The sequence below is a fragment of the Aythya ferina genome (assembly GCF_964211825.1).
Source record: "Aythya ferina genome assembly, chromosome: 3".
Lineage (NCBI taxonomy): Eukaryota > Metazoa > Chordata > Aves > Anseriformes > Anatidae > Aythya > Aythya ferina.
Window position 1 is genome coordinate 2,336,397 of NC_140298.1, and position 25,541 is coordinate 2,361,937.

The following is a 25,541-nucleotide window of genomic DNA, read 5'->3' on the forward strand; positions in this document are numbered from 1 at the left end:
GATGGGGAAGCAGCTGCGGGAGTGGGACTGGCGGGCTACAGCCACAGGCAAGAGCCAGTTAGCGTGCTGCCTGTTGTGTTCTACAGGGATTTAAAAGAAACCGAACAGCACAGCTGATGCAGCTTCATACAGTTTTTCTAGTAACAATAAAAATTCACCATACTCGTTTTTCATTTTTGAGGAAAAAGACTCCTGTTGGTCTGAATTTATTATTATTTTTTTAAGCGCCTGACAGTACTCTGGGAAAGACCTGGAGTGGTGGGGAACATAGAGCAAGAACTAACATGCTTCCATCAGACCCTCAGAGAAGTTGCCTTGGGTAGCTGTTAAATGAAAAAAGATCAGGACAGCTTGGGTCCACAGACAAGATGACAATTTTTCAGCCTCAGGTTAGTCAAGGCACATACTGTGCAACTCTGCTGTCTGAGTAGCACATATAGTACTGGAGGAAATTAATCGTCTTTACTGATGGAGAGAAAAAATCGTCAAGAAGAAAACAATGATGATCGTTAGCAGGAGAACAAGCACATGCCCGTGACACTGCAGCTGCACTTCACCATTAATTCCTCAGATCTTCTGCAGTTGGAGCTGACCAGGCACTTCATCATGGGTGAGCAGTGAGGAGTCCCACGCCTGGTTGCCTGGAGCCCACAGGAGGCAACAGCGTCATCCCCAGGTCCACACGCACAAACCACCGGCTGCCAAGAGTGCTTGGGTCTAGCTTACGGGTCGGTAGAAGCACACACTGCCTTGGGGATTTCATCTGGTGGTGTAGAGTTCCTTTTCAAACTGCACAGTAACTAATTTTAAAGAATATTCTAAAATGGCCACATTTAAAATTCTGAGTTAACTTACCATGTACAACAAACCAAACAACAGCAATGGTTATGGAATTACAGGGTCACATTTTAATTCCTGAATTTTACAGTTCAGCATTAATATCACCACATGTATACAAATGGTGTAAAACAAGTACAGTGGTATTTTTAATACAAAATAAACTTCTGTTTTATGGAAAAACTATACTTCATATCTACACAGACAGCCCATCTTTTTCCAAACAATAGCTAAAATTAAAATTAACTACAAAATCTCCAAAACAGAGAAACTGCTTCAGTTTAAACTATTCCAGGAGAAATGGACCCATAACACATTACAAGAGTGATCTATGTGGTGGATTGCAGCTGTTTTCATATTTTTTTAAAAAACATTTCTGACATCAATTGTTGGGAAATTTCCTCTTAATTTTTTCATGATCTTAGATCACATATGGGCAAACTAACATTAAAATATTTACAGTTCACTTCCTGCTCTTGAAAATAAAACCTGGACTGTTTGCCTCTATCAACTTACCTATTTTTCTTGCAGTTTGTTTACCTATGTGGAATGTGCTTTTATTTTTAAAAAAGCAGCTTTCATCTTGCACCCAGATTTAGGTGCTGCTTGTTGATTCTGCCTCAACAACTGGTGTCCTGCTAGTAATAATTTCATCTTGGTCCAAAATGAGTTTGATGTTAAACACCACTAAATTCATCACTATTAAAAACCTGTTAGTGTTCCTTATTACCACCTCAATTATGCGATTTAAACTTGCAAACAGGAAAATCCCTTGCTGCTTTGAGAAGAGACAGCTCATTTTAACAAAGCGGAAAGTGATTCAAATTCGGCACAACAAGAAGCCGACAGCTATTCGAGCGTGCCGTGTAAAGCACCAGTGTGACACAAGCAGTTCCTGGAGATACTTTGGAAGCAGTCATTCCGTGGCATAGATATTACTGGATATCTAATTGAAAAAACAAGCAAAACCATCCATTTTGAATCCAGCTTCCGTTTTCTCCTCTTTAAAAATACAAATTAAAACTTACTTTTTTTTTTTTTAAACTGTTTTAAACAACTCAACATGCACTATAACTGCAGTGTCCCTCCTTCCTACCATGAGAAATTCAATTTGTAATAAATGGTCCCAAAATCTGGATTGTTCTTATGCAAATACAGTTAGTTTTCCCTTATTTTTTTATTTATTTTTTTATTTTTTTTTAAAAGAGGCATTGCTAAAAGAACACAACTGACAGCACCATTACAAAATTAAGATTACTGGGTTCAAAATTTAAGCTTGAATTCTTTTTCTTAGTTCTGCTTAACACTGGGGAAACCCTGCAATATTTAAAAAGAAGTTTACCTTACCTTTCCCTCCCCATGCCCTCCCAACACCTGAGACTTTCCTTGCTGAGAAGCCATCATCCAGGTTCTGTGAATACTAACCCACTTTTTTTTTAGTTTTTATTTTTATTTTTTATTGACAGCCTGAATGGCAGCCTCCTTATTTACTAGAAAGATATTAAGTTCCTCAGAAGCCTTGCGTTTACAGAACTAACCCTTTCTAGCTCATATACTGAGTTTCTTTTGCTACTCCTTGTGTTATCTTACATACTCATGGGAGAAAGCTTTCTGAATCAGATTCGTTTTAGCTCTTAAAACAGTTGCAGCATTTGAAACCCCGTAATAAAAGTTTTTATTCCAAAGTTTTGGTTTCTTTTATGAACCCAGACGAGGTCTTTTCCTTGGAGATGTCTCTTCCTCTTCATCATCATCTTCATCATCAGGATAGTCCACTAGACCAACTAGACTTCCCTGCCAATTTAAAAAAAGAAAATCTTGTATTGAAAAAAATACCCAGGAAGGCATAATTTTTAGTATATAACCCCCAATGAGCTTGTCCAGGACACACAAGCCTGCAGGTCAAGTCTGTCTTAGGACAGCACTCAAATCTGCAGTTACTTGTTTTCAGAACTTTTCATAACCAACAAATAATTTCCATCTCTACTACTAGTGTTATTTTTAAGTCAGTGACTACATATTTTAATCCCGAGGGTTAAAAAAAAAAAGCATGGAGCTTCCTTGTTCCTCTGCATCCTGGCCTCAAAATTATTTCAAATCAATTTAAGCTCCCAGCTGGACTGCCACAAAGTCTAAAGCATACACGTGCATTTTCCTGGTCAGTCTTTCTTACCAAGTCCCTGACAAGGTGCTCCACTAACACAGTTTAGGAAAAAAGCCCAAGCGTATCTCACACAAGCAACTGGACAGTTAAAAGTAAGTTGAGGGAGGAGAGCAGCTGAGTTATGCAGAAGATGAAAGATCGAACGGTGCCCATCAGGTTACCAGCAGGTTTCCTTTCCTAATAGTTCTTTAAGCCTTCCCCCACATGAGTAAGGGTTTAACTACACAGGGCTTCAGCTGAACACACGTCAATGAGGCCCTACACAGAGGCTAACGCTATCCGTACTGCATTGCGGCCCGTAAGATTTCATTATTACTGCTCTGCTCCCCGAAGCTGGGACAGCTGCTTTGTATAAGTTCTCCCACCTTCGTGGCTGTCACGGCTGTGGTCAGGGTTGCGTTCTTTGAAGAGGAGCCATTGGAGCTTGCTGGTGATGTCTGAGCTGCCACAGATTTGCTGTTTGTACTGTTTGCACCATTGGCTGCGCTGGCTGAGTGGGAAAAAGTGAACTTGAAACCCCCAGCTGAAGTCCTTTTGGGAAGATTCTCTTTGTCTTCACTCTCTTTAGCTGAGGGACAAACATTTTCATGCTTCAGTATCAGCTGTATGCCACAAAGCACAATCCACAGAGCATCACACGGGGCAAAAGCAGCCTCTTTTAAATTTCAACTTAAATGAAAGCTCACTCACTGCCCTCATTCAAAGCACAACAGCATTCCAAATGAGAATGGCACAACTGCTTTGGACATGGGGACAACACCATGCAGTATACACAATTTTGTAGAGATTTGGCTTTGGATACCATTTCAAATTGCCCTAGACATGTACCTAGTTAACTCATTTTAATCCTAGCCTGGCTTACAAAGACAGGTTGGGAATTTGCTACTAGAACACTCTTACTCCTGCTTATAGTGCAGAACATGAGCAACTGGTTTGTTTACGACACTTCACTGATCTGGCATACAGCACACCCAGAGATGACAAGCTGAAGTTACGTAAATACCTTTTTTAGTTTCCATAAACTTTTCATAGCTATCTGGAAAATCATCCTCAGGTTTTGACTTTTCAACTGGTGGTACGACAGCTTCACCTTCTTCCTCTTCATCTTCATTGAACCACATTTCTTCATCCTCCTCTAAGGCTCTTGCATCTCTGCGAAATCTATTGCTACGCAATATAGATGGAACACTGTAAGAGACACACGACAAGTGATGCAAGTTTTGTGTGCTGCTTCAGAATCAGACAGGATCAGAAATGGCTTCGGTGCTTTAAAGTAAATTCAACAGTTTGGGAAGGCAGCCTAGCTGCCCCTTGTTCTGTCAACGTGAGCTTCACCAAAACCGCAGCTGACAAGAAGGGGGACTGAATCCTAACTCTGAATGAAGAAGATTCTGCTCTTCATAAGCTGAAAGTTTTCCAACTAGCATTTAATGTATTCACAAACTGAACTGTGCTAGCTAAAGTAAGCCAATGATGAAAGCCAGATGCAGGTTTATTCTAGTTGACATTTTCATTGTTAATAAAAAAATAAAATAAAATACAAAAAACCCACGGCCTTCTGCTTTTTTTGCCCTCTAGGAAAGATTAAAAAAGCAGTAAGGTGATACTACATAACGTTGGAGAAGGCTCAGAATACATAAAATGCTTAGTACCTGTTTAGTTTCTGGTTTTGCCGGTCTTTTTCTTGCTCATATTTTGTCTTCAATCCCTTGAATGTCTGAACGTATTCAATAGATTCAAGTGCATTATAAAAGTTTTCAACTATATGTGCAATAAGTGACTTAATATCTTCCTGTGTAAGAAGAAAATAGTATTTAAGTCTCATATATTAACCTGCAGAAGTTCAGAAAGCTTTAGAGTTGATCAAAGAGTAACTAATTATCCAGAACTAAGACATTATTGTAAAGAACAAAAGTGAAATCTGATTTTTCATAAATAAAGCTGAAGTCTAGAACTATATGGCTAGAATTTCTCATAAACAACCAATATTTTTACTACTGTACCAATCCTATGTATTTCATTAAACCATGATGTTTGTTATCTTTACGGTCTAGGCCTTAAGAAAAAATTAGTTGAACCATGCCCAGCTCTCCCCACAAGTTTTAGTTCTCTTTCTAGCGATCAGTAGCTGCACCAGCACACATGGAAACAAGGCACTTTTTGGTCCCCTAAAAGTCTCACCGTATCAGGCAAATCCGATAAACATTAGTTCATATCACAAGGGTATAAGTCATCTGAAAACACAATGCATTTTCCTTTTTGCTGGAAACGACAGCAGCTACAATACCCTAGGACTAAAAAGTGCTCTTCAGAGACCACAAAGATTCCCTGAGAAGACTCCCACACACCAATGTATTTGCCCCAAGTAACTTAGGAGTTGTTTTAAGTCCCCATTTTCTACCCCAGCAATACCAGAAACTGAGTGCTCCTGTTTGTCCTGTCCACGTATACACCATTCCCAACAACGCCGACAGTGAAGAGCTACTGATTCAGAGCTGACACTAAGAAAGCACATGTAAGATTTTCAAGGACAACGATCACTAATTTATAGTCAAATTGTGTATTACCAGATCTGAGACTAGATTTACTCGCATATAACATGCTTCACTTAATTCTTCACTTCGAAGTTTGGTCCGAGACAACCCAGTCAGCCACTTCAGAGAATTTCACCCCCAGGATACTATCTTACATAGACATACACACACAGAGGGCCTCTATGTGCTCTTGGAGGGGATGATCAAGTAAACCAAACAAGCAACAGCTTACTGGCTCTCTTCTACTTGAATATCTATCTCTGGGATTGTTAGTTTGTGATTTTAATTATTAGCACACTATTTCACATGAAAGGCTTTGTTTTGTTTTTCTACCTGTGATGACACACACACACACACACGTAAAAGCAGAAGCAGCTGCTAACGTACCACTCTGATGAATTCAAACAGTTCGATCACAGCAGAATTGAGCAGATTGTACCTAGTTCCATTATCCAACAGAGCATTTATAACTGGTTCGAACAGATTTCCCTTGGTGATATAACGGTTATAAAATTCATCTTTTAGGCCTATTATCCTCCTCATAAAGCGAAGAGCACCTACACAAAGAAAGAAAAGAAAAAAAATCAAATAATTTAATAATTACATATCAGGACTCCAGTCTACTGCTCTTGGAAAGAGCTGAAAAAACACACACAGAAATGCTACAAAGAGAAAGAAGTGCCCACAGAACAAAGAGCACTGCAAAGTGCTTTGTCCAAAGTTCTAAATAAACATTTGCAGATAGTTAACTTTTTTTTTTCCTGAATTCTTTGACATTTCTGTGCACGTGAATCTGATCAGGGCCCATTAAGTTTTGGAAGTATAGCAGCAATAAGTTTTAGCACACAAGAAGTTAAATTATGAGTACATTCCTGTGCTTCTGTATCTGCTTTCCAGAACCAGCCACTCTTCCTTAAATACCATGGATCACAAAGTCCATTCACATTCTACAAGAAGCACTACATTTATGAAGCTTTTAGAGATGATCACAAATGATCCCCCCACTACCACATCAAGAGATGCAACCACCTTCCACCAGAAGCTGCACTGGTCCACATGAACAGACACCTGCCAACTTTTTTCCTTTTTTTTTTTTTCCCCAAACTTACTAAGCAGCTAGTCTGCAATAGGAAATTAACACTAATTATGAACTTAGGTATACACTTGTATTTGTTACACGTTCCATGCAGTACATAAAACACCTTGAGGAAAGAGGTAATGACAATTCCATACTCACACAAGGCCAGAAATGTATGTTTTGAATTCATCAAGACCAGTACTCTTCTTAGCAAATCTTTGTTCATAATGTAATTCTTGATGTGATACGTATGATGTTCCACACAGAAAGTAAGCAGCTCCAAAATTAAGGCAAGTAGTTGTGCCGTTTGATAATTATCTACGAGAAAAAGTCAGGCATTAAGACACACTAAAGAAGGGGGAGAAAAAAGTGCTGTCAGAACAAATCACCACCGCCTTCAGTTGCTGTTATGGTTCCTGACGTTTCAGCATCACACTGAAGTGCTTTAGCAAGCAGGACACTGCATCAGAACAAAACAAATACTAATTCAGCTTTGGGTTTTTTTTTGGTTTTTTTTTTTTTTTTCCAGCCATAAAAATCACCCTGAAATGGCAGTAGGGCTTCTTCCATCAGCCAGTTCCTAGTTACAGGTGCCCAGAGTAGCAGTGCACAGTAGCACTGTTAGTCTTTTCACAATGCTCTTAAAGAACCCTGAACAGAAAAATCAAAACCATAAAAGTTCAGCTATAACTACTTAGCACATACTCTACTAAGAGTGATTTTTCAGAAGTAAGGTAGACTGGGACAAACAACAACAAGAAAACAACCACAAACCAAACACAACAATCACAAAATTTACTTAGAAGGAGATGAAAACGTTCTTTTAGCTTCCTGCTATCTCAAATGAAACCGAAAGCCACCTATTGCAATAAAAACTTAAAAACCAAAAACAAACAATATGGACATGCCTTGTTTTCCATGATGCTATCTTTTTATTTAAAAGAAAAAAGATTCCAAAATTCAAGTTCAATTAAAACTTACCAGGACAAATTGTATTACTCTTAGTGGACCCAACTACTGCATCTGATAAACAGAAAATAAAAGCACTGTAAATATTTAACAGATAGGGACAGGTAAATGATTGAACCAAACTTTTCAAACTTTTAATCAACTCAAAACTTTCTATAAGGGAAACTTTCATAAGGGAAATATAAATACAGCAAAAATTATAGCCAGCTGACATTTCATTCAACTTATGTTACAAACTTTTAAATGCAACTATGTGAGAATACATAACCTAGTACTTCAGAATTATTCCTACATAGCTAAAAGAAAACGCCTAATTTCTTCAGTGAATACTACCCAGTACTACAGATATTCTTCAAGTTTTATTTTCATTTAATACACTTTTTTCTACTTAACGTTGTGAAAACATGGATAAGATGAAATCAAACGCTTCAATACACATTTGCAAAACCGTTCCTTTCATCCCTTGAAAGAGTACTTAAAAAAAAATCAGCCTGACTCAGAGGCTGTCGTGATACTACATTTGTTTGTAAAGCATTAAACTAGTGAGTGTTAATTATGTGCCACTTCCTTTACAGTTGCCAAGCTAAAGAGAAGAAAAAAGGTAAAGGAGTTCCACATTGTATTTAATTGAAGAGACTTCTTTCTGCATTTCTACACTATTGCCAAGTGAAAACTAGTCTTTGGGATGGATCACCTGAGCTGCTGATGACTACTGAGTAACGTCACAGCATTTTTGCAAACTTCTTTTCTAAAAAACAGCTGGGAACTACAGACACTCCGTTGTGCAACAACTATTTTCTTAAACCTTACTGGAAAAAGTGTTTTACGATTAATGATATAACTATATATCATTATAATATTTTTTATATATACATATAGTTGTATGATGATGATATATATGATATATATCATCATATATATGATGATAATATATCTGATAATGATATATATATATCCATCATCAAATAATGTTTTAGAAAGCACAGCACAGAGGCGTTCTCATTCAAAACCGCAATACAGGGCAAGACTGCTCACAGAACCCCTACAACAGAAGGAACAATGGATTTCAGGACACGTATTCCCAGCTTGCATCACAGCTGTTACCAGTGCTGCAGGTTCAAAATATTACAAGATTTTTAAACAAATAAACAAAAAAAACATTACCTTTTTCACATTTATCTTCTGATGTATTAGCCAGAAGTGGTGCGGTAAGAACATGCATACAATGGTTGTAGAAGAAATTGAGAAATTCACTTTTTTCTGTTTTCTAAAACAAACATAACTTTATTAAATACTGGCATTTGTATACAGCCTCTTAAATAAGAAAGGGTGGTAATATAGAAGACATCCTACAGATAATTCTGACTCCCTATGGGCTGCCTGCACCTTTTTGATTGGACTGCAACATTATCCTCACTCAAAATATATTTCTTCATTTTGGGAAGAGATCTGAGACACCAAACCAACTTAAATAGCACCAAAAACCCACCATGGACACAAAACATCCTGAGAAGACAGAAGTGACTCAAAGTGCTACACGTTCTTAAAGGCAGTAATTTTACCATAGTCACCTTCACCACTTTACACCAAAACACCTGTCATCTTGTCCTTTTCCCTACATTGCATGTAATACACACCTATCAATATGCAAGCAGGATTCCAATGTGCTTTCTTGTGATTTGGCTCAACACTGACCCCCCGGCCTCTCTTCTCCCAGTATTTATCATTCAAGCTACCAGGAGTTATAACTGAACTAGTATTGTTTCACCAAAGAACGGGACTGCTTGTGTGAATAAATACTTGCACAATGCCACATACCTTTTGTTATCAAAAAAACCTTTTGTTATCAAAAGTTAATGGAAGTTTATTTTCAGCTTGTTAAATTTCAGTATCAGACCACACATGACAGTGTCAAAATACTTTTTTTTTTTTTTTTTTTTTTTTTAAATCCTCTGACCAAAACAACAGTAAGAAAATCACGCTTTCTATTTTGCTGAGACAGTAAAGTGTCTTTACCCCTTTGTATTTTCTTACATTAGCTGTGGCCAACATATTCTCTGGATCTATCAAAGTACGCAAGAGCCCCATTAACTGCACGGCTCCCCCAAGCTCCGGATCAGTATCGCAGATCATCTGCTCAATGACCACGTTGATGAGGAGGATATCCTGGAAAAAAAAATTATACACAGAGTTTCAGCAGTGGAATGACTTCCCTAGGTTCTATATTAGGGTGCTTTGTTTACTATTTAAAAGCAAAAATAAAAAACACTGAAATGGGAAAACTGGAAGAGCTGCATTTAAACACTGGAGTTCTGTCAGGCACCACCCACCACACAAACGTCTCTGCTAGGCAGAGCTACGATTTTATTACTGTACATACATGGGACAACAACATGCTCAGAAATTTTTATATCTCAAGTCTGATTCTCCTTATGTTTCCACCATCTACATTTTTGGATTAACTACATACAAAACGCTGAAGAATTTTTTTTTTTGTCATCGTTTTGTCTTAAAACTAATATATTCAAGCACATTCAACAAACTCTAACACACTTTTACTTACGTCGTCACTCTGTTGGGCCTCTTGCATTACAAATTCTCGGACCATAGATGGACTAAATTCTACCAGATAAGAAAATATATCTGTAGCAGCAGATCTAACTTGCAAGTCATCCATCCCCTAGTAAAAATGAGATCAATTTATTGCAGAACCATTTCAAACAGAGTTGCAAAAAGTCAGGGAGTTACAAGTTTTGAGAACATTTTATTACAAAAAAAATCTACAAGAGATGCAGTAAACAGTGACAGGAGAAAGACAAAACAGTAAAATGCTTTAAAGGATAAAAATAACGGGGAAAAAGACTGCAAGGATTTCTGTCAACTTGATGAACCAACTACGCCAATTAATTTGTCTGAGTGAGAGAAATTTTTGTACAGCAAGAATTATTAATTTTCTTTAAGGTATGTAACTTTTTCCTTCTGGTTAAGTGCACAGTTTCTAAGCCTAGAAAACCGATGTAACAGGTAACACTGGGACATGTCTAGGCCTGGAAAAGAACCATGAGACTAGTTTGTCTAAGCAATTAATATTTATATTATTTTATATTTACATAACAGTCGGTGTCCCTTGGTAACCTCACACATTGTTACTCTAGAATATTAAAAAACCACAACAACAGAATATACAGTTTCTGAACAGCAGCAGCGATAATTTGCAATGGTCAAGCAGCAATAGCTGCTTCAACAAAAGGAGAGAAAAAGCCAGGTTTTCACACTGCTGATGGTGATAGATTAAATTGCTTTATACCACTGAAAATGAGATTAGGATTGGACAGGAACAAGTAACAGCCCAAGGTTATCTAAAAACACTATTTTAGCACTGCTCCAATAACAACAACAAAAAACAAATTCCAACATGAAGAATCCTTCCAAATTTTACCCCTGTTATCAAGAGGGCTTCAAAGTAAATGCAAAGTAAAAACAGTAGGAGTGATAAAGTTGAGCAACTTCAGAAAATCGGAGATCTTTCGGATTCAGGACGTTACTATAAGCTAAAGCTTTCAGAGGAACAACGTCCCATTAAAGTCACAGAAAGGTGTTTAGCACATCTGAAAATGTGGCTAAATGGCTTCTGTTTTTGCCTCTTACTAAAATGTCATTTTCACTTACCATTACAATTTCAAGAGCTGGAAGGATTCCCAACTTTGCCAAAGTTTTAAAAAACGCGTCTCTGTTCTGAGGCTGTAATGTCTGAGAAAACGCGCAGAACTCCTTGAAGAAGTTAACCTATAACAAAGGGAAAAAAACAACACAGGCATTTGATTCAGAACACTCCAGAACACAAGTCAGAAATACCTATGATTTGTATCAGTCTGTACACCAGTGAGTATATGCCTTCCCGTAAAACAGACTCATCTAGCCCTCTCCCCTCCAACGTGCAACAGCAGTTGGGCAACGCTAAGGGTAGAAGTAAAAGGAAAACAAAGGCAGTTAAAAACAGATGAAAAAATCCATTAAGAGGCTGTGATGGACCTCAGAGAAACACAGTCATTTTGTAGCTATTTTATCCCACCTAACATAGGAAAAATTTATACTTCTGTCTGGCTTGCCTTTTGTCTGAAAGAACAAAGATGTTTTCTGACAGCACACACTCTAGATTTTTATAAGGCAACTTAAGCTGATAACCATATTCAGAGATAAATAATGTTTGTAAAATATACACCAAGGGACTGTTGTTAACTCTCAGTCACAGGACTGAAAGGCCTTGTTGAGTGAGTAAGATACAGTGGGAAAACAAGCACCAATTGGATACAGAACATTAAAGAGTACTTAGAAGAAAGTACGTTTTCAAGCCTAGGACTCGAGCTTAGCACTAGCACTTTCTCAATAGTAAAACAAATTACTTAGAACAAATAAATGAGAGTTTTACCTCACAAGAAATATTGTCCTAGGGAGCACAAAGACTACGCTGCATTAGAAATGACTCTAGCGTTAGGGAAATACCTCAGTGACTGCAGAACCAACAGAACACCTTCAACATGAAGCGCTCAGCCACCTACTGAGTGCACCAACTCACCAATTCACATCGTTTGTCATCATCTGTAGCTTCATCTGTTAGTTGTGCAAAAACTTCAGACAGAAATTTTTCATCTTCCTGTGTAACAAAAGGAAAGTGACTTAGACAGCACATCTTACACATTAAAACTCGTTTTGACAGGCTCTGACACTGTATCAAGTCAGACTGAAGTTAACTGTCTGCTTACTTTGTAGAACCAAAAATGTGCACTAGTAGATTGGGTAGAAAAGCTTTTTTTTTTTTTTTTTTTTTTAAATAAACACAGTCACCTGCATTTTATCACTGAAAAGGAAGTTGCAGCACCCGTTTGAGAGCTGTTTCCAACACAGTCTCAGCACCCGCTCCGTACGGCAGGGGCAGCATTACTGGGTCCGGTCCCAGAGAACCTCTGGCACTTGTCCTCCACCTGATGGCTCGCATGCCTACGGCTCTGCCCTATGACCCGCAGGCTCACTGCGTGGTTTTCACTCACATCCAGGCATCACAACACCATAACCCCATCCATCTGATCCGGGCTCCCTCACCATGGCTTAACACCCGAGAGGGGCACAAAACCCAGGGTGAAGAGCATTGCCTCCCAGCAGCTCAGGCATGTCCTGCTCTGCACACCGCTTCCCTGCACACCCATGGAGGAGTGCTGGCATTCCTTCACGTCAAAGTGCCCATCACCTGTTGAACATGGTGCAAATCTCAGAGCCAACAGCAGCATCGTGCTACTACACCACAGAGCTGGGCAGCTCTGCAGAGATTCACTGAAGAAGCACGAAGGGACGCAGCAGTGGTGATAGCCATCCATGCTACGTTGCATGCTTCAGACAGCAGTTACTTCTATACTTTGCTTCTGCTGTTACTAAATTCAATGCATTTTATTAAGCTGAAGTACAGAATTATTATTATTATTATTATTATTATTATTATTATTATTTACATTCACCTGAATGTTGGCCAAAAGGTCACTTTTTTTCCTGAGAATTTTAAGATGTGAGGAAAAAAAGTGCTTTACAAGCACAGGGTACCTGAACCAGCATCCGACAATGCAACTTACACAGACCTAACGGTTTATTTTTAGCCTTACTGATTTTAACAGCTAAGTTAAGTCTGTTAAAAAAAAAATCCTATCACAACAAGAGGCCAGAAACTCCCCACCACAGACTACTTGGCAACAAACAGATCTCTGGCTTGTCTAGAGCTGCAGCCCGGCGCAGCCCTGATGTCCTAAGGCCCAGAGTGGATCTAGGTTTGTTTTCTGGGCTTGCTGCGTTTTCCACACGCCTGCCCTTCCTCCTCAGCAGTGCTGGGTCTGCTGCTCCATGTCACATCCAAAGGGCTTCACTGCAGTACCGAACAGCTCAGTACTCCTACAAATTGCACTTCCTAGGGAGCTTTACCGATGTATTTAGGGTAACAAGACCTCTAATTCGTCCACCAAGCCCAAAGGGGCTTTAAGATTCTCGTGCCGCAACAAAAGCTGATTTACACCAGCAGACTGGGAAAGCGGTCCCGAACCTGATGCCCACACTCCAATGTAATTTTCCCCATGCACAGTAGCCAGCAACTTCTCTTCCATGTGTGCTTTCTTTGTCACAAATCCGAGGCAGGTCAACTGATTTAGCTGTCAGTACTTCTTGTAAATCAGCACGCTCGTCTCAGTCACAGTCTCAGACCAGACGCACCCACATGCCACACGCTCGTCTCAACTATGGCAAGGCTGGCAGCGACCGAGCAGCGAAGAACTGACAGAACTTCAGAGCCTGCTCCAGCGAGTACTACAGGTGAGAGTCACAGAGCCTCTGCTCTCTGCTAAGGTGCAAGTAGGCACGCAGTACAGTAAAACTTTGGTGGAAAATAAAGAACTTTACAGAGTTTTAAAGAAAATATCTCAATGGAAGTCATTCATTTTGCTAGCAGGATTTACTTTCTAGTTTCTTCCTGCTACTCAACCGAAGTAAAAAAGAAGCCCCAGAGTTTACCCATGTAGTTTTCTTTTTTTCCCCTCCAGTCCTCTGCTGCAGTCTTATAACAATACTGCTTCTCCACTGCCTATATCTTTCCACAGTATTAATACTCTCTTCTTCACAAGAAAACAGGCATGTTTGTGAAGTTCTGTTTCACACACACATGCCATTTCCCTGAGTACACGGACTAGAAACAGAACGAAAACATTTTGGTAGCCATTAGTTTGCACAACAAAATATGAAGCGACAACAGCCCAAACGTCAGCTAATGCAGCACAGGGCTCACACCAGGGCTCTTCCCGCAGCCTAGCTTCTTCGTGACAGTCGGCTACTTTTAAACCTGCTTCAGACTAGGAACCCTTCAGTGAGCTTTTAGAAGCTCACTGATACAGGAACATTCTGGTTACCTATCATTACTTTGGGTTATCAGTATGAAGAGAAAATGAATTCAAATTAATTCATTAACTACTTTATACTACAACATGAACATTTGAAATTAGTACAGTAAGATAATTGCTTACAATCCATTAAAAAAATCTGTAAATAAACTCACCTGAAATCTATCTTTAAAAATCAAAAATAAAATGCAAGTTTCAGAAATAAAGGGAAGCACAATGCAAATCACAGTGTGCGTGATTACTTTAGACGGTGTTACAGAGCCATAATCAATTTAAAAACTACACCTAGATGCATCTATACATAATCCATCTATACCATATTAAAAACCACTTACCTGTAACATACTGACAATCTCAACTTTGTTGAAGAAAATAAAGGAAGTAAGGGTAGAAAGAAAATTCTCTTCAAAAACAGATGGTGTCGGCAAGATGATGTCCTGAATATACTGTACCCTGTAAGTCTGGTGGATTTTTTGCCTGAGTTCAGAGTCTGTTATAGGAATAACCTCCTTAAATTTTGCTGTTTTGGTCAAGAACTCCCTGTGCCGTTTTGGCTGAGCCAAAGAAGGATCATACTCAAGGCATCCAACAACATCCATAATACACTCATCAGAAAACATCACCTCAAACAGAGTTGCTTTATTGAGGAACAAAATTCCTCTAATAATTTCATACAAATGATGCAAGCCTTCTGTGTTCTCTAAATTCTCGCAGACTTGGAAAAGCTGCAATAGTTTTTTAATGTAGCCTTCATTCTCCAAGGCCAGCGCTAGCTTTTCTCTACGGATGGGTGAGGAGAGAACAGAGGTAACTAGGTCAGCAATCTCTTCAAGTTTGTTGAGTTCACAAGAAGGAAGGTCGATCAAAGGACTAGTTTCAGGCATTTCTTCTATGTGTTCCTCTTCGGACTCGATAAGGTCCTGTGTGACTTCCACTGAAGGATCCTTACCCTGAACCTAAGAACACAGCATGCACAGTTACTGTCTCATCCCAATACATATGCAAAAGTAAATCAAGTTGATAACACATATATAAATCCTTCCATACCTTCAGTTGCCTGGAAAATACCTAACCATGAAGAGAAGGAGTAAGTTTGCTGCTTGTGAATCCTACAGAAGTCACTACCATTACCTTGATAGGTATTTCTCAAAAGGTGAAAAAAAAAAAAAACAAAACAAAACGCAAACCACCAAAACCTAATGACATCTGTGAAATAAAGTAGTCTGAAGCACTTTGAAGATAAACACAAAACATACTAGGAAAAGAAAAGATGGGCATAACAAAACCTTCTTCCAGGGTCTCAAACAGAAGGGTATGAAGACTTCAAGTCACTATAAGAGCCCACAGGTGTGCTACTGCTACACGAACCGTAACAAAAGGCCCAAGAACAAAAGGCATGAAAGGGTCATGCCCCAACTGAACAGGGGAAAAGGGATGCAATCATCTCATCTCCTGCTCTGCAGCACTTTCCTTCTGCTCTGTATGCCCCTCTCATCTCCTCAGCCTTCTCATGCACCCTATACTTTTTATGCCTTTCACTGATCCAACCCTAAGATTCATAAATTCCCACTGGACCTCCCTCACCAAGGCTCACCTGCTCAGACAGCAGTCTTGAAGCCCTAGGAGTTTTGAAATTCAGTGCAAGAGACTAAGGGGAATGGTTTGCGCTGTCTGACCACAGAGACCTCCCTCTCAGACAGGTGATCAGCTCAACCCCACGTGGGACCAGTGTAAAACCTGGACTATTTATTAGACACATGTACTTGCAATTACTAGCATTGGGTCCTTTCAACAATGGTATCTGAGAACTGGCTGAGAAGACTTATAGCCTAACGAATGCTAAGTTTACGAATGCATCTAAATTGCCTAGTTTGTTCAAAGCAAACTGCTAGAAAACCTGAGTTCCAAGTACCTCTAGTTACAGCTTTGCACTTTTTTTTTTTTTTTTTCACAGTTACGATATGTCCTGACATGAAAGCCGGGGTTTCTTCTTTTAAGTACACATTGGTACAATTCCACTGACTCATTAATTCCAGAGCTGAAAGTGTAAGATCTATACTCTGTTTCATAATAACGAAGATTGAAATATCTGTAAGACATGGATAATAAGACTCAGGCCACGATGAAAAAAATGACTGAGATTTTGAGCTGTGACAGCAATGCCACTCTCACAGAGCAGGATCTGGCTCCTTGTGTGCTACAACAGATTGTTAGTTCCACACTCCAACTAGTTTGCTCCTTGCAGATTGGGAGAAGGACAATTAAAATCTGGCACTCCAAAAAAAAAAAAAAAAAAAAAAAAGAGAAGAAAAAGAAAAGCACAGAAAATAGTGATGAACATATGCTTATTTTCCAAATAGATTTTAAAATAACAAACCATATATGTGAAGCCACAGAAAACACTAAATCATTTGGAAGAAACCGAGTATTAAAATATAACCGTACCTGGCAGATTTTCTCCCAAATTTCATCACAGCCAGCTTTTTCTTGAAAACTCAGTGCTAAATCATAATTTTCTGCTTCTGACCAAACAATCAAGGTGTCCTGTACAACACACAAAAAAAAAAAATAAAAAAAAAATTTGTTTGAGACAGGTTAGATCTACACATCTGTAGACCACATCTGTATTCCATTAAGTCATGCCTAAAGAATAAATGATAATTACACTTGTCAAAAGAAGACTATAAGCTACTGAAATATTAAGTTACCTGTTCTGCTGTAAGGGCCATTTCTTTTTTGCTTTACGAACGTTCTCTTACATATAATCCATCTATGTATTTTTTCCATACCAGAAACATTTATAATGGCATTTTTCTGCAACCTAATTCCAAGCTGAGGCTCTTGGTTGTGCATGTGAACGCACACATCACAGGAAATTAAGAAAACTTGCAATATAAAAAGTTAAGTTTTCTCATATTTAAGAAGCTGAAAACCAAAGTAAAAGATTAGTGTTTCTTCCTCAGAAAGGGTTTAATACAGCTGTAACAACGTGAGAAGCAAAGCCTCACATATTACAAACACGTGTCTTTTTCCTGAATTCAAAGACATACACCATGGATTATATAAAACTTGTAAGATACTACTAAAGCTACAAACATCCTGCCAACAGGTATTTTCACTTGAGCAAATTTTCTTTCCCTCCATTCTTTTTGCCTCTATTAATTCAATTTGTACACTTGCACAATACATCTAGGAATTTGCTGGAATTTCTGAACAGACTTTTTTTTTTTTAAATCAAATATTATTAGGTCACTTGCTGCTCCAAGTTATGCATTTCCTTTCAGCAGATATCTAACAAAATATTATATGACTTATTTCACTATGACACTACTACTATAGAATCTCTTATTCTGAAATACACGTTAACTACCTCATTCAGGTTTGAATACGTCCTAGACAAGGGGATGCAAACACACACTGAATAATGGCACTTGCACAGAAAAACTGTGTGAATGCAACTTAACTGGCTGGCAATGAACTGCAGTATATCTATTTTTTCTTTCATTTTAACCCCTTCCTTTAAAAGGAAGAGTCCGCCCTTGGTGGAAAGCCCTGAGCTCACTGCCCTGTGACCTTAATGCTGCTTAACGATTTGTTTCTTTCTGCAACTTACACTTTTGTGCTCCTGCCACAAACATTAATAGGTTAATATTAATAGTCTGCCTGCTCTTGGGCTCTGATTCTCATGTGCAAGTGGCACAGCTTCATACAGCTGACATTGTTTTGCTTACAGCTGTCCAGCCTCATCTCTGGCTCACAGACAGCTGAACCTGTGGTTACGGTGTGCAATGCTGGAGCTAGCAGTTGAGTTGGCCTTCAAGTAAAAAACAACTGAAAACTGCAGGGACTGAAAAGCCTGATGGGCTCCCTGGCCTCGTTCAGAATGAACTGGCACAGAAAGCAGATATGAGGAGAGCAGGCCCTCAAGTGCTCACTCCGTATTGCCGAAGGCACTTTTTATTTTGCAAAGCCTGAAAATCAAAACACACAAGTTTTCGCTACTGTATTTTATATAATGTTATTAAGTATTTTGATGTAGGGTTTTTGAAGAAAGTTTTGTATCATTTCCATTCAAGTCCAGGTATGTTGAGCAATGCCAGTTTGTTACCACTGGAAGACACTCTACAACATAACAGGAACTCAAGTCAACAGCTTAAAACAGAATGCCCAAATGATTTAAAGATGCTATAAATTAGCAGCATCAACTTGCCTTTCACGAAGCACCCTCTCTAAAGAATGCTCATCTACAGGTTAATCCAAAAATCAGAATTCTTAAGTACAATTTTATGGCAGTTACTCATTTCAGTTTTTCTATTTTTGTATCTGAAAACGTTCTATAAAATTATGGATGCCTTAACACTCAGAAAATGGATATGCCTCCAGGTAAGCTAAAAACCAGAGGCCTCTCGACAAACAAAGACATATACATGAAGAAGTCCTGTTTATAGCCCAGAATCATTCTGCTAACAGGCCTGCTGCAGGAACTCAGATGACTGCGTGCATCCATAGAGACTGCACTTCAAATTTTTAGTGACAATTCTCGGGTTACTGAGTAGTACTTGTTACAATCTGTACTGCCCACACGAGCAGAAGTTATGTAAGTTTCTCCAAAAATATTTCAGAAGGACTTCTGAAATATAAACTGTCTGAAGTGTCTCCAGTGAACAGGCACAGAGGAACTGCACGGAACATCCAGGATCCTTCCTGATCCCTTTCAAGCACTTCTGCTCGCTCTTACCAAGCAAGATGCTGCCTATTTAATCATCTTTATTAAAAGGTAGTTTCATTAGAAAATAATTATCTGACACCAATATATTTAGTCAGCCATGCACTTCCTGCGTGTCCCAAGACGACTCAAGATCAGACAGATATCCTCCAGACCTAGCTCCTTCCCAAGACTGCCATTTCGGCCCGCTTAGATCAGCGACAGCAGCGTGCCTTCATTCCCTCACACAACACAAGATAAAACAAAATAAAGATTAATTCAGAACAATTTGAGCTTTAAGAGGGCAGTTCTAACCCCTCCTTCATTGTCAGTACTGGTTTGTACAATGCCTGCTGCTCCCTCTCCTGGTTTGAGCACCAGCCCCTCATCCCCCTCCTATGCCAGCATAGGTGTGCTGTGCAGGGAACCAGAGCGAGGACAAGAGACAAACAGAAATTAAGCCAGCAAGAAGCTGTGTTCCAGTGGGATCAGTTCCTACATCTAACCTGCTGCATGGCTACGTGAAGACTCATGCTGGCACGATGGAGTGAAGCAGCCCCCCAGGTAACTGCTCTGGCTGGTGATAGCAGCACCCCTGGAAGTCTGTAAAATCCCAGCCTCGAGTAACTCCACTGATTTTGCCTGAAGCAAATTGCTCTCTTGTTGCTTGAATGATGGCAACTGTGTTTCAAGAGCACAGGTACACATTCTTCATCTCAGATCTGAAAACAGATAGAGCGTACCTGAAGGAGAGTTAACATCAGAAGGCGGTGTTCCTGATGAGAGTTTCTGTAGCTTTTTACCAGTCTTAAACCCATGCAACTGGAAATTACCACCCTTGTTACAAAGCTGGAGAAACAAAGCACACCAGTGGATCCATCTGACTTCCACTGAGGCACCCGTACATGCTCCTCTGCCCACATGCTGGGGAACAGCAACATCAAGGAGAGGGCGGAACAAGAGGCGGGTGTGGTAACACCCTGAAAGCGCTCCTGCTGCAGCCTCCAGAAGGTACCTTGGGAGCCACGGCGTGCTCAGCGGAGCCATGCAGTTCTCAAAGCCCATGCTCAAAATCCAGGGAGCTGCTAAAGCTCTTACACTCCTTGGTGTCTCTTTGCATACGCAGCATCAGGAATTCTTTCAGGCTGAGCAGCAGGGCACCCACGTCCAAGTCCTCTTCCTATTGCAAGCCTAGCACTGACAACGCTGAATTCCGCACAAAAGCCAGAGAGCCCCCAAACACGATTCAAGAAGGCAGTATGTGCGGTTAATCAATCATTGTAGTACTACTTAGTGCAAATATTGGGAATCATAAACTGATGCACAGCAACTAAATATTGGATATATGTCCTGGTTTCAGTTAGGACAGAGTTAATTTTCTTCCTCGTAGCTGGTAGGGTGCTATGTTTTGGCTTAGGATGAGAAGAGTGCTGATAACATGCTGATGTGTTAATTGTTGCAGAGCAGTGCTTACACCAAGCCAAGGACGTTTCAGCTCCTCACTCCGTCCTGCCAGTGGGCAGGCTGGGGGTGCAGCAAGAGCTGGGAGGGGACAGACCCAGGACAGCTGACCCAAACTGGCCAAAGGGGTATTCCACACATCTGGGGTCGTGCTGAGCAATAGATGGGGGTGGCTGGCCAGGGGGAGGAGGGCCAGACTGCTCAGGGTTAGGCTGGGCATCGGTCAGCGGGTGGTGAGCAATTGCATTGTGCATCACTTGTTTGTACACATTATAAGCAGTAGCACTATTATCATCATTATTGTTATTATTATTACTGTTATTATTATTTTTCTGTCTTAATAAACTGTCTTTATCTCAACTCACAGGCTTCACTTTCCATTTCTCTCCCCCATCCCAGAGAGGGAGGGGGAAGGGTGAACGAACGGCTGTGTGGTGTTTAGCTTCCAGCCAGGTTAAACCACAGCAGTCCTTTTGGTGAGTCCTTGGTGTAAGCACTGCTCTGCAACAATTAAAACATCAGCACGTTATCAGCACTCTTCTCATCCCAAGCCAAAACATAGCACCCTACCAGCTACGAGGAAGAAAATTAACTCTGTCCTAACTGAAACCAGGACAGTATTTTTCCACAGAATGATGGTATGCAAATCCAAACTTCAGTGGCAGCTATTCCGTGAGTCAATTCAAGTTATTTTTGAAGAGACAAAATACGTAGGCAGGGCGTGTTTCCTTTTTGTCAAGCTGCACCATGCTGTGGCTTTCCCCAAACCCAAGAAGATCAGCACCTTAATAAAAATCTGCACCTACGCTCCGAGAAGTCACTCAGCTACAAAAGCACCTGTCCTGGACAGATGAGCACAGCCTCCAAGCCTGCAGGCTACCTACCGCACAGCAGACTTCAACACTTGACTAGGGACACCGAGACCACCTCTGTTCTTCTCTGGTTAACCAGAATATTTTGCCTAATTCTTTACACCATTTTAAATAACATCTTCTCTGAGGCACCCAGGTGCAAGTACTACAATCTGAGCCAAGGCTGAAGTTTCACAAACTGCAGCACAGGACTGCTACACAAAGTTTTGATCTTTGCTACTCCGCAGCACATTACATTCAAAGACAAAGCACTGTCAACTAAAAGCTGTATGAGCTCAGAAACCAGACAGAGCTAGAACCTGTCTCTGGAAACCATCCATCATTATTCCTCTTAAAAACAATGCAAAACATCTCCAGAAGAGTGAGAAGTGAAGCAAAGATTCAGCCACAAGGACACAAAGCGTTAGGATTGGTAATAAAAGACAACCCAAACAAACTTCAGCCTAAGATAAGGCTTTTGGAACTACAACCTAGAAAGTCTTTCCCACAACAACAACAAAACAACTTAATCAAGCCACTTGAAACTGCTCAGTTAAATCAAGAAGGTTTTCAAGTAAGCAGTTGTATGAAGTTTCCGAGTATAAGCTGCAAAAGGAAGCAATTCTAATTTTGCATCAGCACAGTCCGTGCTTGTATTTTGTTCCGCAGTAGCTTCCTCTACTAAACAGGAAGCAGTTCAAGGCTCTCGCCCTTCAGAACCCTGCACAGCTCCCACAGCTCCTTCCTCAGCGGCCCACCCAAGAGAAGCCTACAACCACCACCTGACCAAATACACCAGTATCTACTGAGTAAGAAATGGAAACCACAGAACACAGCCTTCTGAAAAGCTAGGCCCACGACTGACTCACTCCAGCCAACCTGTGCTCAAGAGCTACACGCGTCTCTTTCCCCCAGTTCTCATGACATAGCTTATCACCTTTCTTTCAAAAAAAAAAAAAATCCAAACCAAAACCCTTATTGATTTCTCTCTTCATCATTTAGGAAGAAAAAAAACAAACAGTTGTCTAGTGCTGAAACACTTCTGGATACCATAATGATGAAGAGCAGTATGAAACACTGAACAAAAGAAATAGAGAATCTACTGCAGAACAAAGGAAGAGGCAGGGAAAAAAAAACATGTAATAAACCACGAGAACAATGAAGGCAGACACCAGAAATGAATGCAGAAGGGAAAAGCAATAAAAGCAAGAGATTTAGTAAACTAAGTTTTGTAGTGCATTAAGCAAAGATGACCTATTAATGTAGCTCCCAACTGTTTTACTTCTTTGTTCTGCAGAAGCCTTACCCCCAGGAAAGGCAACTGTGCAATTAAGCCCCACCATGGCTAGTCACTTTGCTTAGGAGAACAGAAGGTTCCAGGGCTTAAAACAAAAACTAAACAACAATAAGAGAAGTCCCACAAAAACAAACTCCTTCGTATTACTTACAGAGGAGAAAACTCAGGAAGTAAATACAACAGAATAACAGAGCTGGCTGAAATTTTGCCTTCCTGACGCATCAATTATTTCATGCGAGCAGCTTTTGTCTCCCACTCAAGGCCATATATGTTTCTAACTAATTTTCATATATATATGTATATATGATTAAGACAAACATGTAGGTTTCTGGAATACAAATCAGTGCAGCACCACAGGCTTCTAAGCAAGTTTTTCACCTCGATGAAAAAACAACATTAACAGCTGTATGTCTCGCCGCTTAGCCCTTTTTCCAGAAAGCAGTGTAGTCTTAAGCTGGAGAAAGCTACGGATCTACAGTGGAGAAACCTACAGTCACTTGGAACATAAGACAACTCCTCAGCATCAGTAATCAGAAAAAGAAGTAAGGCCTAGTAATGATACTTGCCTGCTGCTTTTGATACGCCGTATTTGGATTTATCTTCGATTCTAGCAGTAGCGAACCTGAAAGAGTTATGAAGATATTTACTGAGTTTAACCAGACAAACATTTCCATGGCTCTTAGAGCAGCCGCCCGCGCGCCAGCCAACATGTGCTCAGCCTAATCCGTATCTTCCAGAAAGTCCTGGAGAACGATCTTCTCTAAACATAACTCCCGACAAACAAGCCAGGTAAAACAAAACCCAACAAAAACACCCACGTGAAGGCGCTTTCCTCTGCTATTTGAGACCAAAATTCTCTGCAGCACAGTTTTCTCCTCATGAAGCCCAGTGTGACAATTAACTGCTTTAAAGGCCACTGGACGAATCCGTACCAATGTGCAGCAGGTAGCATGCTGCACAGCATCCAGATGTATTTGCCCACACAAGCCATGCGGGCCATTTGCTTTTATTTCCTTCAACTGCCCTTCAGAAGCGAATCACCCAGATAGCACGAACCCAGAGCCTTGACTCTGTGTATGCGAGCAGTGTATGTATCCTGGCAACAGCTCCCGAGCCGTTTATACCAGTCGGAGGTGGTTTATTTCGCACATTAGCACCTGTCGGCTGACCGAGCGGCAGGCGGGCACCGCGCAAAAGAAGAGAGCCTGGAGGTGACTCCAGGGAGCAACGGGCCATAATGGCACAGCACCTGGTGTGCCTCGGAACGCGATTGGCAAATTTCTCAGAAAAACAACACAAAGCCACAGGCGGAAAGCCACCGCCGCCGCCGCGATGTTCCTGCGGTGGCGAGGCGAGGAAAGGGGCGCAAGCAGCCCGCGGCCCGGCCCGGCTGCACCCCCGGCCGGGGCTGCCCGCGGGCGCGGGGCTCTCACCGTCCGCCTCGGCGCGCACCAGCAGCGACATCCCCTTGAGGCGCTCCACGTAGGTGGAGGAGACGTGCCCGGTGCCCCTGTCGTCCCATTGCCGGTCCTCGTTGAGGGTGTACACCTTCACCCGCCGCCGGGTGTCCGACATGGTGCGGGCCCGGGCCCGGCCCGCGGGGAGGGGGGCGACGGGCGAGGGCGCAGGGGCGCGGGGCTCGGGCTCCGCGGGCGCTCAGGGGCTCCGCGGGGCCTCCCCGTTGCCGCTGCCCATGGCCGCCCGCCGGCGAGAGGGCGACGCCGCGCCCCGGCTCGGGCCCCGCTGGCGCCGCTCCGGCAGCTACCGCCGCGCCGCCGCCATCTTGTCGGGCGCCTCCCGCCGCCTTTCTCTTCCTCCCCGCCCGGCCACGGGCTCCCCTCGCAGGGGCTACGGCGGCCGGCAGGAGCCGCGGGGCCGCCGCGGGACGGCGGCAGGGGGCGGGCGGCGGGGCGGGGCGGGGCCGGCGCCGTGAGGGGAGCGGGGGCAGCGCGGCTCCCGCCGGGCGCTCTGGGGGCGTCTCCTCCTCGCAGCCCGCCCCGGCAGCTGGAGCAGCGCGGAGCCCCCCTCACACGCAGCGTGCGCCCAGCCGGGGCTCCTGGTGCCTGCCCGCAGCCCCCGAGGGGCACGGTCCCGTAGCCGTGTACCGCAGCTGAGGCAAACCCCGCACCCCTGTACCAGCTGTAAAGCTCCGTTCTCGTATTACAGCCAGCTCCCCCTTTCCTCTGTCCCAAATCATAATAATAATGGAATGTAAAGCTTCCTTTCTGCCCACCGCAGCCAGAAGTAAGAGCAGCGAGCACCTGCTGCTCTGCCAGGGGAGCGAGGGCTGTGCGTGAGGCCCGGGAGCTGCAGCACTTACACGGGGAAGACGGAGCACGCAGAAAGCCAGCAGCGTGAAGGGACCGCGGGGAGAAGCTCCGAAGCGTCCCACAACATCGGCCATGCTCCGAAGGGAAGGGAGAGGGCAGAGCGAGTGCTCCCCAGGCCAGGGTGTGTCTCGTTCCCAGACAAAGCGAGGCTCTTTTTGCTCTTGCCTAATTGCAAAAGCAGTCACACCAGTATAGCTCTTACTGAAAAGACTGGCATTTCTCTGGTTTAAGTTCAACCTTGTTCCAAATAAAGAGAAAAAGCAGTTTACTGAAGAATACGCCACCATACGTAGCCATGTACTACCGTTCCATATATCAGAAAAACCTTCACTGGGCAGACAAGACAATATTGAGAATATTTACATCTACGCAATGATTAAGTCTTG

The 25,541-nt window shown here is 41.7% G+C and overlaps 1 protein-coding gene across 2 annotated transcripts; it reads right to left on the minus strand.

Annotated features, from left to right (window-relative positions):
- Positions 1 to 885: 885 nt before the first annotated feature.
- PPP4R3B (protein phosphatase 4 regulatory subunit 3B) lies at positions 886 to 24,630 on the minus strand. 2 transcript variants are annotated; one of them, XM_084515129.1, is made up of 16 exons: positions 24,259 to 24,630; positions 23,392 to 23,447; positions 16,957 to 17,055; positions 14,847 to 15,467; positions 12,159 to 12,236; positions 11,252 to 11,368; positions 10,146 to 10,262; positions 9,617 to 9,748; positions 8,747 to 8,849; positions 7,595 to 7,636; positions 6,773 to 6,931; positions 5,923 to 6,092; positions 4,654 to 4,793; positions 4,005 to 4,168; positions 3,367 to 3,569; positions 886 to 2,631 (listed from the first exon to the last, which is right to left on the minus strand). In XM_084515129.1, the coding sequence occupies exons 1-16, from the start codon at positions 24,398 to 24,400 to the stop codon at positions 2,536 to 2,538; spliced, it is 2,439 nt and encodes an 812-aa protein (XP_084371255.1). In that variant the 5' UTR covers positions 24,401 to 24,630; the 3' UTR covers positions 886 to 2,535. The 2 variants fall into 2 exon arrangements, with proteins under 2 accessions (XP_084371255.1, XP_084371254.1); XM_084515128.1 differs by having other exon boundaries at positions 4,005 to 4,189; positions 24,259 to 24,627.
- Between the last annotated feature and the right edge of the window lie 911 nt (positions 24,631 to 25,541).

What these genes read in the sequence shown, in the direction of transcription:
- PPP4R3B (XM_084515128.1), bottom strand. Translation starts at nt 24,400, where the DNA reads ATGTCGGACACCCGGCGGCGGGTGAAGGTGTACACCCTCAACGAGGAC. An exon ending in ATATGTTGGCCACAGCTAAT is followed by an intron (nt 8,850 to 9,616) that starts GTAAGAAAATAC and finishes TGTTTGTTTTAG; the next exon opens with AAAACAGAAAAAAGTGAATT. An exon ending in CAAAACCAGAAACTAAACAG is followed by an intron (nt 4,190 to 4,653) that starts GTACTAAGCATT and finishes TGTCTCTTACAG; the next exon opens with TGTTCCATCTATATTGCGTA.